General features: G+C 40.2%; 4 protein-coding genes and 1 non-coding gene across 5 annotated transcripts; 3 read left to right on the top strand and 2 right to left on the bottom strand.

Annotated features, from left to right (window-relative positions):
* The first annotated feature begins 729 nt into the window (after positions 1-729).
* LOC119548233 (probable tyrosyl-DNA phosphodiesterase) lies at positions 730-3,017 on the top strand. Its single transcript, XM_037855374.1, has 5 exons — positions 730-896; positions 952-1,498; positions 1,561-1,950; positions 2,006-2,603; positions 2,659-3,017. Exons 1-5 carry the CDS (start codon positions 821-823, stop codon positions 2,788-2,790), a joined length of 1,743 nt encoding a protein of 580 aa, XP_037711302.1. The 5' UTR covers positions 730-820; the 3' UTR covers positions 2,791-3,017.
* Positions 3,018-3,119: 102 nt separating this feature from the next.
* On the bottom strand, positions 3,120-3,967 carry LOC119548234. Its single transcript, XM_037855375.1, has 2 exons — positions 3,698-3,967; positions 3,120-3,635 (listed from the first exon to the last, which is right to left on the bottom strand). Exons 1-2 carry the CDS (start codon positions 3,926-3,928, stop codon positions 3,345-3,347), a joined length of 522 nt encoding a protein of 173 aa, XP_037711303.1. The 5' UTR covers positions 3,929-3,967; the 3' UTR covers positions 3,120-3,344.
* Positions 3,968-4,463: 496 nt separating this feature from the next.
* LOC119547846 (abhydrolase domain-containing protein 2) lies at positions 4,464-10,193 on the top strand. The gene is made up of 5 exons (XM_037854876.1): positions 4,464-4,907; positions 8,169-8,338; positions 8,401-8,755; positions 8,820-9,169; positions 9,232-10,193. Exons 1-5 carry the CDS (start codon positions 4,753-4,755, stop codon positions 9,396-9,398), a joined length of 1,197 nt encoding a protein of 398 aa, XP_037710804.1. The 5' UTR covers positions 4,464-4,752; the 3' UTR covers positions 9,399-10,193.
* A 158-nt stretch (positions 10,194-10,351) lies between these two features.
* Trnas-aga lies at positions 10,352-10,433 on the top strand. The gene has a single exon. It is a non-coding gene; the product is annotated as a tRNA-Ser (tRNA).
* Positions 10,434-10,755: 322 nt separating this feature from the next.
* LOC119548542 (zinc finger protein 774-like) lies at positions 10,756-13,157 on the bottom strand. The gene is made up of 2 exons (XM_037855837.1): positions 13,076-13,157; positions 10,756-13,024 (listed from the first exon to the last, which is right to left on the bottom strand). Exon 2 carries the CDS (start codon positions 13,018-13,020, stop codon positions 10,942-10,944), a length of 2,079 nt encoding a protein of 692 aa, XP_037711765.1. The 5' UTR covers positions 13,021-13,024; positions 13,076-13,157; the 3' UTR covers positions 10,756-10,941.
* Positions 13,158-13,282: the final 125 nt, after the last annotated feature.

The following is a 13,282-nucleotide window of genomic DNA, read 5'->3' as shown; positions in this document are numbered from 1 at the left end:
GTTCATATTTACGATTTTTTGAAGTTTGTGGGCGGTTTGTGGGCGTTCAAGTGGGCGTGGCAAACTTTTTTTTTGGTCAATCGATAGGTATTGATGAGAACAAGACATTTCAGTTAAAATTTTTATTCTAGCATGAAAACTGTAGGAGCCACAGTTTTGGGCGGTTTGTGGGCGTTAGAGTGGGCGTGGCACTCTACTGAAACAAACTTGCGCTGCGTAAGAAGCTCAGGAATCTGCACGCCTAATCTCAATAGCCTAGCTCTTATAGTTTCCGAGATCTCAGCGTTCATCCGGACGGACAGACAGACGGACAGACGGACAGACGGACATGGCTAGATCGACTCGGCTAGTGATCCTGATCAAGAATATATATACTTTATGGGGTCGGAAACGCTTCCTTCTGCCTGTTACATACTTTCCGACGAATCTAGTATACCCTTTTACTCTACGAGTAACGGGTATAATAATTTTCAACATAATCTGTATAAAAAACGTAAACTTTTATAGGAAACAGAAAAAATTTTTAATATTATTTTGTTGTAGACAAAGGTATACATATTTTAGTTATTTCTATTTTATTTTAAATCCCATTTAATCCTAAAAAATGAACTGAATTAAATTAAAATTTAAAAATTTCTTGAATAGTATTTTAAAAATACTGGTTTAATAGTAATTTTGCAATCGATAAATTGTCATCGCCAGCTGAGCGCGCTTTGTTTTTTTTTTTTGCATAGCATTTGCGAAATTCTTTTTGTGTTGAGTTAATTGATTTTGTTGTCATTTCAGTCGGGACCTTTTAGAAAATAACATATTTTACAAAATGAAGGAGTGTCCTTATGGCGAAAAGTGCTACCGGAAGAATCCCATTCACTTTGGCGAATATTCCCATGCACATTGTAAGTAAAGTCAAATAACAGAGGTAAAACATATTTTAAACGGGTTACCATATAGTGGATGCCATCTATGAGAAGGGAAATGGATCGGGGGACTACGATATACCAGCCAAATACTCCAGTGAAATGATTGAGTCCCAACTGAAGTTGCTGGAGAAGCTATTTCCCAAGGCAGGAGCCAAAAAGGAGAAGGAAGCGAATGTTTCGGGTTCTAAACCACCTGTGACTGCTCCGATTGGCAGTGGTTCTTCTACTTCCGGGTCCTCAAGCACCAATCCCAGTGGATCCTCGACTTCCCGATCTGCTGCCCCGCAAGACACCTCCAATTTGGCCAAAAAACAAAAACTAATGGCCAAGAACATCAGGGACTACATTCCAGTGGTGGTGGAGAAGGGTGGAATGGCCAAGAAACTGGAGCGCGCTGCTCCCTATAACATGTTCCTCACGGCGATCACGGACTCCAAGCCCACGCACTCCGAACCCTTGAGCATTACGCTCCAGGAAATCCTCGACGAAAGTCTGGGCGAGATCGAGAGCACCGTGCAGATCAACTTTATGGTGGACATTGGCTGGCTCCTGGGGCATTACTACTTTGCCGGCATACTGTTAGTAATTCTTTGATAAATATGCATACATATCCTGGTAATGGAAACTTCCTAATTCACAGCGACAAGCCCCTTTTGGTGCTCTATGGCGACGAATCTCCGGAACTGCTGGGCATCGGCAAGTTCAAGCCACAGGTCACGGCCATTCGTGTGCGGATGCCCACGCCCTTTGCCACCTCGCACACCAAAATGATGTTCCTGGGCTACAGCGATGGCTCCATGCGGGTGGTCATCTCCACGGCCAATCTGTACGAGGATGACTGGCACAATCGCACGCAAGGTTTGTGGATAAGTCCGAAACTGCCTGCTCTGCCGGAGGATGCGGATACGGGAGCAGGCGAAAGCCAGACGGGCTTCAAACAGGATCTTATGCTGTATTTGGTGGAGTACAAGATCAGCCAGTTGCAGCCCTGGATTGCAAGGATCCGGAAGAGCGACTTCAGCGCCATAAAGTAGGTTGTCACCAAGCTATTTCCGTTTGATCTTATTAATTGATCTCCATTGTAGTGTCTTCTTTTTGGGCTCTGTGCCTGGAGGTCACCGCGAGGGCACCGTGCGGGGTCATCCCTGGGGTCATGCTCGCTTGGGCTCTCTGCTAGCCAAACATGCGGCGCCCATCGACGATCGCATTCCTGTGATCGGCCAGAGTTCAAGTATCGGCAGCCTGGGGCCCAATGTACAGTCTTGGATACAGCAGGATTTTGTCAACAGCCTGAAAAAGGACTCTACGCCTGTGGGAAAACTCCGCCAGATGCCGGCCTTCAAGATGATCTATCCCAGTTACAGCAACGTCTCGGGCAGCCATGATGGAATGCTGGGCGGCGGCTGCCTGCCCTATGGAAAAAACACCAATGATAAACAGCCTTGGCTCAAGGAGCATCTGCAGCAGTGGAAGTCCAGCGATCGTTATCGGTCGCGGGCCATGCCGCACATTAAAAGCTATACGCGCTACAACCTGGAGGATCAGTCGGTTTACTGGTTCGTTCTAACCTCGGCCAATCTTTCAAAGGCAGCCTGGGGCAGCTTCAATAAGAACTCCAATATTCAACCCTGCCTGAGGATCGCCAACTATGAAGTCGGTGTCCTGTTCCTGCCCAGATTTGTGGTTGGTTTGGGGAATATTTTTATAAAGATATATAGTAATTGCTCTTCCTTTGTAGACTGGCGAGGATACCTTTCCCTTGGGCAATAATCGCGATGGTGTGCCCGCTTTTCCATTGCCCTACGACGTTCCATTGACGCCCTATGCTCCAGATGATAAGCCCTTCCTGATGGATTACCTACAGGGTTAAGACTAGTCTACCTCTATGTCTCAAACATTCTCTAATAGGGGTTTTCAATTATTTGGGTTATATTTAAAACGGAAGTTCTTGTTTCTCTGGCATTTGTTCGCTTCTTATCGTAATCATGTTAATTTATCTCTTAATACTTAAAGATCTTTAAATTTTTATATAAACTTCAGGCAAACATTGGTTTCTACTCTTCCATAGTTTAGTTTCTGAGGAAATAAATTCGCAGGAAACGATAATAGTTGTGATTTTGGATATCTGAAATCCAAGGAACTATAAATAGGGGCTCTCTAGATTTCCTATAGAAAAACTACTCCTTAGAATCAAAAACGTTATTTTTAAACTATTTTATTTATTTAAAATAGCTGGACATGCGACCTCCTTTGGGCTTTAGTATGATATTCTTGGGATATTTTCATACTTGTCTTATCCCAATCACACATGTACCATCATTTGGATTTGGTTAATCTGCTGTAGCGCTCAACATGATCACTCCCAGTAGCCGAAATCCTTAGTCTATTTGTATCTCAACTATGGTACACGTAATACCATCGAATTCACTCAGTTTTCACTACCGAAAAGTAATTCGCAAAGAATTCAGCGACATTCATTGGTTCCAAGTTTCGTTCTGGTTTGGGTAGGATCAATTTTGGGTGCCGCACTTTGAAGCTGCGATACCATTCCAATCCGGCCATTTCATCACGATGCCAGGAAAGGGGACAGGCGACCTTAACTTGTTTAACATATTGATAGGCCAGGGATCGAGCTTGCTTCGCAGACAATCCGAAATAATCGTTTGCCACATAGAGGAAGTGTTCCAAAACACTTTCCTGTTCTTCGGTGAAAACCTGTAAAATTCGTGAGGAATAAGTAGGATTATCGGAATCTGAGTACCCTATAGAAGACCTACAGTCTTGTATCCTTTTGGCGCTATCTCCACATCGTTTATATCCACCTCTGATGGTTCCGATTCGTCCGGCAATGTAGTCTCGTTATTTCTGCGATGGAGCAGTAGCGTACTTCTCGGTATCCCAAATATATTGGATGCCGCTCGTAGGGAAACTCCCGATTTCATGGCCGCAACTGCTCCGCGAAGAATTGTGGGATCTCTTTTTGGCGTTTTCCTCTTATAATTTCGCATTTTATAAACAATTCAACAAAATAACAATACAATTAGTGGTGGAAGTTTGTCCAGATAGCCAAACCATATACCGAAAGAATATACCAAAATAATTTAAAATGTTCCAGCACTAATAATTATTATTTTAATGGGATATTACAAAATTAGTTTATTATTATAATACAAAATAATATATATAAAGTAATAAAAAAGAAAAGGTTTCAGGCCTAATTTCAGTTTTTGATGAGTTTTCAGTAATTTATATTCGGCTTTAAGTTTTCACTTTAACTACTATTACTATTTTTTTTATATACATCCGAACTAAAATCTCCAGCAACCATTATTTAAATATTAATGTTATGGAAAAACAGCAAAGGTTTTGGCGCCGAATTAAAAATATACCGAAAATAATACCAAACTATCGATAGTCTCTAAGCACATCCCACCTCCCTTTCTTTTTAGCTACCATCTGGCTATTTTTAGCTTTTTTGTGACCCGAAAAGTTAACAACATTGCCGCCCACGCAGATGGTATTTTTCCACATCCCCACCTGCGGTCTCACCAAGTCAATCACTTTAAAAAAATCACAGAAGGCAAAGGAATTTTCGAGCACAATTTAAATCCGGTTCCCTTGGAAAGTGTTAACATAAATTTGCCAGCCAAAAAATAGCAAAACGAACGGAAAAGACAGACACGCAAACACACCAAACACTACACGCTAGAAGGCAAACGTTAAAGCCCAAAGGAAAGGCGGAAAAATCGAAGGATAAGTGGAGAGTGATTGGATGATAAGGCAGGCCCTTTCCTCGGATCCTGGGTAGAAAATCGGAGGACACTGCGCCACCATGTCCACCGCCTTCCTGACGCTCATTGCCGTCATCGTGTGCATCCTTTTCCGCATCCTGAATGTCCACAGTCAGCCGTTGAAGCCGAGTGTGTGGTGCCTGGACGCCCAGTTCCTGGACTGCCTCTACAAGATAGCCCCCGTGCTGAGGGAGCCGTAAGTTTACCGGGAATTACGGGGTTCAGATTATAATGTGATACCTCCTCAAGGCTAGAAATCATAACATATGTATGTAACTACATATGTAAAACCACAGGTGTGGCCAAGATTATAGCAACCCCTGTTGGAGGGTATAAATCTTAAAATCGTTTATTATTAGGCTTACAGCAGCAGAAAGAATAATAGCTTTCTATCAAACTGTTAGAAAAATATTAAGAAACCTTTTTATGTATCAAAATAATCTAAGACTTCTAAAAATCAAAAGTTAGAACCCTTTAAAAATACGGAATTTATTTCCCTAACCATATTATATCCCTCTGAGGTTTTGTAAATGTTCCCCAATGATTTTCCCCTAATCACAACTACATTAGATTTTTACCATCACAGTCGTGCCAAAATATTAGTTACTCCGCTGTCATAATTATGCCAGTCGGTTTGCCATCACATTTGCTGATAGCCAAATCTGCAATTACCTCAAATTACTTAAAACGGCCAATTTACGGGCTTGTGGAAACACAAGCCGTATTGTTTCACACAATATGTTGAATTCCCAGCTGCTGAATGAATCATTAATGGCAATTAGTCAATAAAACTGATGTCGCTGTCTAAATAATTCAAAAATTCATCAAACTCTTCACTCGCTATCTATAGAATGCATCTACGAACTCATTGATTATCACTATCAGCTTTCATTGCAATACATAATATCGCCGATTGAGTGACACATGTGTTCAATATATGGACGCTATTCATTATCGATGAAATAATAAACCCTTACTCACATGTTGGTAATTTTTGCCGTTCACAAGCTAAAAATATTTTATGAGTTTAAATAGGTTATCGCGCATACAAAATTGTTTTAAATGAATTATTTTATTTTGCTAGCTTATTGCGGGTTATCAGGGTCATAAGATTGCTATTAAAAATGGGTGCATTTAATAGTAAACATATTTATGTTATTTCTCTTGCCCAATTTGTATCTCACTTCCTTGACAAACATTTTTCCTCGACTGTGCCCGGAAAATTTGCATTCAATTTTCAATACTTTTCGGTGATTTTTGTCGGCTACCAACCGCATAATTAAATGGAATTTTGTATAATCTTCCTTTTCGTTTTCAATTTACTTTTTCCGTATGTCTGGCAGAATGGGCGATAAGAAGTAATAATATGGCTCAAAGTTCGCCCCACAATTACGCAGTGGGCTGGGAAAATAAAGACGGCGACTAACCCCTAGCAACCCGATTTTGGCCACAAACTTGACTGTCAACCCGATAATCGCGTGGGAGTTTCCTAAAGATATATGTATATCTATTTGTTTATGGAAATGAGGGGTGATAATGGGTGATAATGAAAAAAAGGCCGGCGAAATGTTTGCTAAATTTCTTTTGCTGGCAATTTGCCTCATTCAAATGCCGGCACTACCTGTGAATGTTTTTGTTTTCTTGTTTTGGCGTATTGCCCAGTCGTCTGCCGCGTTTGTTTGACAACAAAGATTGCGTAAGCACAATTCTCTCGCCTGCTGTGCAGCTTTCTTTCCCTCCTCACCTGGTTTTTATCTGCCAACAAAACCGGTTGAAAGGTGAGACTCACTCAGGTGAAAAGCTCGAGTGGGTATAAATTTGTGTCATCTCGTTATATTTTCCTACCCACTTAAAAGTAATCTATACCTATGAAATCTACTGTTTGTCCAATTTATAATTTTAAATTTTTGTCAAATTAGGGGAAATGGGTTTAATTAATAAATAGCTATGTAATTTCCCAGTATTGTTTTTTTTTTTTAAATAAATAGGCAGATAACCATTTTTTTTTTAAATTTTATAGTGTTTATTTCATTATGTGATGAAACTACTGAGTTGTTTTTTTTTTTTTTTTACTATAGTTTTTCTGACTAGTAGGCTTCCCAAACTGGCCAATAAACAGAGGAATTATATTACCATAATGATATAACTTCTCACACTTGTACAGATCAAGTGCCAAGAAGCTAAGGAGGTTTTCTAATTTCCTAGAAAACGCTCATTAAGACGTTTACTTTAGGGGTGCGACCTGAAAAATTGCTAGGATGACTCATTTGCACATTTTGTTGTTCGCTTTTTTGCATGGTTTTATTTTTATTTTCTCGTAACTGTGACAGTTTGCCTTAAAGGTGGAAAAGAGTTGCAGGTGTTTTTCATTTTTAGGGGAGCGACCTTTAACGACATATGTTTGCCCTCGCATTATTCACATTATTCATTAAATATCAGGTGGCATATATTGATTGGTGTTCGGAAATTCATGTTTAAAAGTGATTAAAAATGAAACAGGTAGATCCGATGGCATTTGTGCCAGTTCCCAAAGTGACCACGCCCCTCCTCAAAACTTTTTCCACAATTTTACTCTGATTGATACTAATTGAAAGGCTTCTGTTGCTGAGCTCTCAACTGGATACACAGAAATGTATCACGTTTTTGCACGGCTGACATGATTTTTGATACACGCGAAAAAAGGGAAACAATGTTATACTATTATAGAATTAATATATTTAATAACATAGATATATTAAGTCATTTAAAGGAGTATTATAGTATATTATTGTTTTTAAATATACCAGGTTCGTCCATAACAACAAGAATCTATTTAAGTTCTACCTTTTTTTTTATTACTTTTAATAATTTTCATATAAATATATCATTTTAAAATTCAAATGCCTTTCTTAGTTACATTTTACAATATTTTATCTCTGTATACATCCGACTTTCTCCACCTAATTCTGGTGTTGTTGCGTGCGCTCAATTAGGTTCAATTGGTTCTAATGCTGTTTTCAGAATTGCGGCTTTGTGCATTTACTGCCATTCTCTTTCGTATTTGTAAGTCATCCCATTGAAAAACTTGAAAGCAAATCAAAATTCAATTTGTATGTATTTTATTTGCTCAAATTTGGCAAATTGCCTGCTAACCAACTGGAAGCAATTGTGTGCAGATTTATTAGTGCTATAATTTAAAATGCAATGTCAAGGGCAAAAAATTCAAAAAAATATGTACTATATGTGTGGTTAAAGGAAAACAAATAACGTAATCAGCAAGTCAGGCAAAATAAAAATGACGGTTTGTTTGATAAGAAATTTGCTGATAAAAGAATTTTACTTAAGCTATGAACTTTTTGTTTGTATAGATTTTTAAGTGATTTAATGGGTGATAAGAAATGGGACATTTCTTGGAAAAGTGGTCAAACTAGTCAAATTTATTCCCCTTAATAAACCCCATTATTTCCACCCTTTCCAGTTACATTCCTCCACGTCTTTGGGGCTTCAGTGGTCATGTCCAGACAGTTTTGCACAGCATTGTGGGTCGAGTCCGTTGTCCTTGGCCCCTTGGACAGCGTTTGTACTTGTCCCTTGAGGATGGCTCCACCCTAACCTACGACCTGTACCAGCCCCTCAACGAACAGGAGGGTAAGCTACTCGACTTCTCCCCAATCCATTGCAAATATTAAGCATTCCTAACACTCCCATAGATGACATCACGGTGGCCATTTGCCCGGGCATCGCAAATAGCTCGGAATCGGTGTACATTCGCACCTTTGTGCACTTGGCTCAGTGCAATGGATACCGCTGCGCGGTCCTAAATCACATCGGAGCATTGCGCAGTGTTCAGGTGACCTCCACGCGCATTTTTACCTACGGCCACACGGAGGACTTCGCTGCCATGGTGGAGCATCTGCACCAGAAGTACCGCCAAACTCGCATTGTGGCGGTTGGTTTCAGTCTGGGCGGTAATTTGGTCACCAAGTACATGGGCGAGGACCAGAAGACAAAGCCCACCTGCGTCATTGGGGGCATTTCTATTTGCCAGGGATATAATGCCGTCGAGTGAGTTGCTATCATTACTTATTTTAATTGGAAACCCGAACTAAATCATGTATTTCCATTCTAGGGGCACCAAGTGGCTGCTTAATTGGCAGAACTTCCGACGATTCTACCTCTATATCATGACTGAGAACGTGAAGAGCATTATCCTGAGACATCGACATATCTTGCTGTCCGATGAGGTGAAGGCTCGGCATAATCTCAACGAGCGCGAGATCATCGCTGCTGCCACACTGCCCGAACTGGATGAGGCCTATACGAGGCGGGTGTACAATTTCCCCTCCACCCAAGAACTGTACAAGTGGAGCTCGTCGCTGTTCTATTTCGATTCGATCAAGAAGCCCATGATCTTCATTAATGCCAAGGATGATCCCTTGATTCCAGAGGAATTGCTGCATCCCATCAAGGAGTATGCCAGTGAGTAGAGAAACAATTGCTTGGGTATTGGGTTTTGTTTATCCCGACTATTTCCATTTCAGCCACTAGGCAAAACACGGCCTATGTAGAGGTGGCCCATGGCGGTCATCTGGGCTTCTACGAGGGCGGTTTCCTGTACCCCAATCCGGTGACTTGGCTGGACCGCACGCTGGTGGCCATGGTTGGATCTTTGGTCATGATGCAAGACGTCGGCAAGGTGGCTTCTTAGGCCTAGCACAACACCCGCACGCACACACAACAATTAAACGCTTTTGTGTCAAAATTGGTTGTCGCTGACGGATATATGAATCTTTGAAGGAACATCGGAACAGAGCCCGAAAGACCCCATACATATAGTTCTAACATATAATATCGATGTGCAGCAAGTAAAAATTATCAGCCGCGCAAGCAGGAAAACATAAATTGATGTATACTTTTGCAAAGTGCATTTAAAACAGAAATTGCAGTTTTTCGACCACGGTTTTTATGCTTTTTTTATGACTTTCGAAGAGCCAAACATACAATATGTCAGTCGAACTTGTACCTTAGTTAGTTAACGCGAACAACATGTTTCCATGTACTTATGTGTAAGCCAATTCCTATTTATTAGCATTTTACTTTGTGATCTAACAGGATTTAATTATGTGAAATGTACACCCAGACACCGCACACAATATACGATATATGACAGTAATTATAAATTATAAGTACCCGGCCGCCGCACATATTGAGTAGCAGGGAAAATGCCTTAATGTAGACCTCGTTTTGTAAGTGTGTATATGATTTTAATAACGATTCAGTTTGTACTACGATGCATTTCACGGAAATCAAAGAGAAACCAAATGAAATTTGCCCAACGACGGCTTCAATTTTGTATACATTTTCTGATCTTTACCATGTTGATAGTCAGATGGATACGCGATTTGTTTACCGATGTAGTAGAGTATGGAGAAATATTTATAAATGTATTTGTAAAAGTATTTATAAATGTATATTAAAACGAATAAACAACAGTTGATTTAAATGATTTACTTGATTAATTTGGTGGGAAATTTAACGTATTCTTTTTGCCCGCTTATATTTAAAAATATATCGATATTTTTTTGTAATCGGTCATAGGTTTTACTTTACAAACTTTCTACATCTAACTCAATATGGGTTTTGACATCGCTTCTTGCATGAGCAGTCGTGGCCGAGCGGTTAAGGCGTCTGACTAGAAATCAGATTCCCTCTGGGAGCGTAGGTTCGAATCCTACCGACTGCGGAAAACGAGAGGTTTCTTTTTTATTTATTTTTCTCCAAGTTTAAAACTATCCTAAGAAACAAACTGAAAAACTTCTCAATCCCTTTTTAGTCTTTGCTTATACCAAGAGACTTCACTCATCATTCAAGTACTGAAATCACCGTGATCTCGAATTTAAAAAAATTGTTTAAATATACATTATTTAAAAATAAAATAATTTCAGTTGTTGATACTCTTTTACTAATATGTATATCTTGATATTTTACTTTATTAAGCTGACATTTTTTTTAAAGATTAAGCAATGTAAGCTTTCTTTATATTTCTGCTGGATTATAATATTTATTTGCCATATTAAATTGTAATGATTATGAATATGGTTAATTATAGGCAAAATAATAAAGTATGATTCTTAGCATTGTACAAAAACAATTTTTGTATTTATAAATTAATTTTAGTTAGATTTATCCTAATATATTAAAAGCTTCATGTCAGATGCGTGACTTTTGGACTACAAAGTCCAGCGGGGTCACTACGTCTTTTCTGCAGAGTGAGTTTTGATATGATTACTCAAACAGACATAATTCTTAAAGGTCTTGTCGCAGTAATCACATTTAAAGGGTCTTTCTTCCGTGTAAAGCATTCTGTGTTTCCTGAGACTTCCATTGTCCACATAAGTTGCCAGACAATCGGGGCATTCATAGGGCCGCTCGCCCGTGTGAAGTCGTTTGTGGACCCTAAGAGTAGGCTTGTCCGCAAAGGACTTTTCGCACTGATCACATTGAAAGGGTCGTTCTCCCGTGTGGGTCCTATTGTGGCGCTTAAGATGTTCATTAAGCCGAAATGTTTTCGGACAGTGGGAGCACTCGAAAGGCCGTTCTCCTGTGTGAATGCTAAGGTGTTTCCTCAGAGTGCCTCCATGCACAAAGCCCATGGAGCAATGGGGGCACTTGTGGGGTCGTTCTTCTGAGTGAGTGCCAAGGTGGATCTTTAGAGAGGCTTCCTGCACGAAGCCCACGTGGCAGTAGGGACACTTGAACGGCCGTTCTACTTCTGTGTGAGTGCTAAGGTGCTTCATTAGAGTCCCTTCTCGCACGAAGCCCATGGAGCAATGGGGACAGTTGAACGGCATATCTCCGTGTGACTTTATGTGCTTCAATAAGGTGTCCCTTGATTTATAGGAATTCGTGCATTTGGTGCATTTAAATGGTCGTTCCCCCGTGTGCATTAAGAAGTGCCTCATCATAGCAGCTCGGCTCCGAAAGTTTATTTGGCAGTAGGAACACTTGTACACATTTTTCCAATTAAGACGGGCCTTCGCAATTTCATCGTATTTTAATTTTTCATTGGATAAGGAAACGACTTCTCCTTGAAAATCACCTTCAATGGGCTCGTTCTTCACTTCTATTTCAATGTCATCCTCATGTACTTGTTTGTCGAGTTGATCACCTGCAATTTCCAATAAAGCATTGACTTCCTCTTGCAAATCGTCTTTGATGGGTTCGTTCACCACTTGGGCTTCGAAGTAATGAGTGTCCTCTTTCTGTACTTCGAAATTAATCTGTTGTCCACCCTGGATGTCTGATATTTTGCTCACATCCTCATCTAAAAACTCCTCGTCTAGATTCTCCTTCTCTTTTGTAACCTCCTCTTCATCAAGGATCTTCTCCAGCACCTGGCTTTGGTTTTTAGACGGTTGTTCCTCCATGTGAATTCTACTGTGTTGGTCAAGGTCTGATAAATCCGAAAAACATGCCTCGCAGATGGAACACTGGTATGATTTTTCTTCCACGTGAACCTTTGAGTGTGCGTCTAGCATGTCTTTAGTCGGAAAGGACTTATCGCATTGATCACACCTAGAGGGCAGTTCCCCCTTGTGGCTCAACGTGTGCCATTTCAGATGGGACTTAAGCCGAAAGGAGTTCTCGCAGATGGAGCACTTAAAGGGTCGGGCACCCGCGTGGCCCAAAATGTGGCGTACGAGATGGGATTTTAGGCGATAGGAATTTGGGCAGAGGCCGCACTTAAATGGCCGTCCTTCCGTGTGGAAACGGATATGCTGCCTGAGATACGATGGCGTGCAAAAGGTCTTTTCGCAGTAGGGACACTTGTCCGATTTCTTTAAGCGAACACCAGCGGTATTATGATTGCTTTTATCTTTGGAATTTTGGTTGCGAATACTAGGTGTTATTCCCTGTTCATCAGGTTGACCACTTTGCTTTAAATTAGTATCCAATGGATCATTCTTCATTTGGGGATCCAAATAATGTGTGTTTTCCTCCTTAATTTTGTCGTCTTGCAACCATTCCTCGTTTAAGCTCCATTCCTCCTTTGGATCCTCATCAAGGAACTCCTCCTTAACTTGACACGGAAATATCTGGCTTTCCGATGGAAAGTGGTTGAAAAAGGTTTTGCCAATCGTATACGAATGCCGCGCATCCTGCAGGCACATTTTGCAAACTGTCTCAGGAAATGAGTCGCCCTTTTTCACTTCCAATCTTGTATAGCGAGAAATAATATCCGATAGAGGTATTTCTGATTCAGGTTCTCCATCGAATATATTAACCATGTCTTGGGAATTCAGCAGGCAAACGCGACACAGTTTCGTCATTATTCTGAAATTGAGTTATTGAGAAGCAGTGGTATTTGAAAATAATATTTCTTACGGTTTTATTTGTTGCACATTAGAATAAAAAGATATTTCTTAGATCTGATATAGTTTGTTTACATCCGAGATTTCATTCATTCTTGAGCTACTCTGAACACCCGGTGCCCAGAACATATGTTCTGTTATCGATTTTCAAAAAATTGTTAATACATATTTTATGGTTCGATATTATTAGTAATTTGAAAATAAATTTGAATTTTAGACT

The sequence above is a fragment of the Drosophila subpulchrella genome, chromosome 2L (genome assembly GCF_014743375.2).
Source record: "Drosophila subpulchrella strain 33 F10 #4 breed RU33 chromosome 2L, RU_Dsub_v1.1 Primary Assembly, whole genome shotgun sequence".
Classification (NCBI taxonomy): domain Eukaryota; kingdom Metazoa; phylum Arthropoda; class Insecta; order Diptera; family Drosophilidae; genus Drosophila; species Drosophila subpulchrella.
Note: the sequence above shows the minus strand (reverse complement) of the source record. Positions and strands in the feature narration are given on the sequence as shown.

Excerpts from the sequence above, each read along its gene's own strand:
- LOC119547846 (XM_037854876.1), top strand. The coding sequence starts at position 4,753 with ATGTCCACCGCCTTCCTGACGCTCATTGCCGTCATCGTGTGCATCCTT. Across the intron at positions 8,339-8,400 it reads GCCCCTCAACGAACAGGAGG|ATGACATCACGGTGGCCATT; the intron begins GTAAGCTACTCG and ends ACACTCCCATAG. Across the intron at positions 8,756-8,819 it reads CAGGGATATAATGCCGTCGA|GGGCACCAAGTGGCTGCTTA; the intron begins GTGAGTTGCTAT and ends TTTCCATTCTAG.
- LOC119548233 (XM_037855374.1), top strand. The coding sequence starts at position 821 with ATGAAGGAGTGTCCTTATGGCGAAAAGTGCTACCGGAAGAATCCCATT. Across the intron at positions 897-951 it reads CGAATATTCCCATGCACATT|TGGATGCCATCTATGAGAAG; the intron begins GTAAGTAAAGTC and ends GTTACCATATAG. Across the intron at positions 2,604-2,658 it reads TGTTCCTGCCCAGATTTGTG|ACTGGCGAGGATACCTTTCC; the intron begins GTTGGTTTGGGG and ends CTTCCTTTGTAG.
- LOC119548542 (XM_037855837.1), bottom strand. The coding sequence starts at position 13,020 with ATGACGAAACTGTGTCGCGTTTGCCTGCTGAATTCCCAAGACATGGTT.
- LOC119548234 (XM_037855375.1), bottom strand. The coding sequence starts at position 3,928 with ATGCGAAATTATAAGAGGAAAACGCCAAAAAGAGATCCCACAATTCTT. Across the intron at positions 3,636-3,697 it reads CGCCAAAAGGATACAAGACT|GTTTTCACCGAAGAACAGGA; the intron begins GTAGGTCTTCTA and ends CGAATTTTACAG.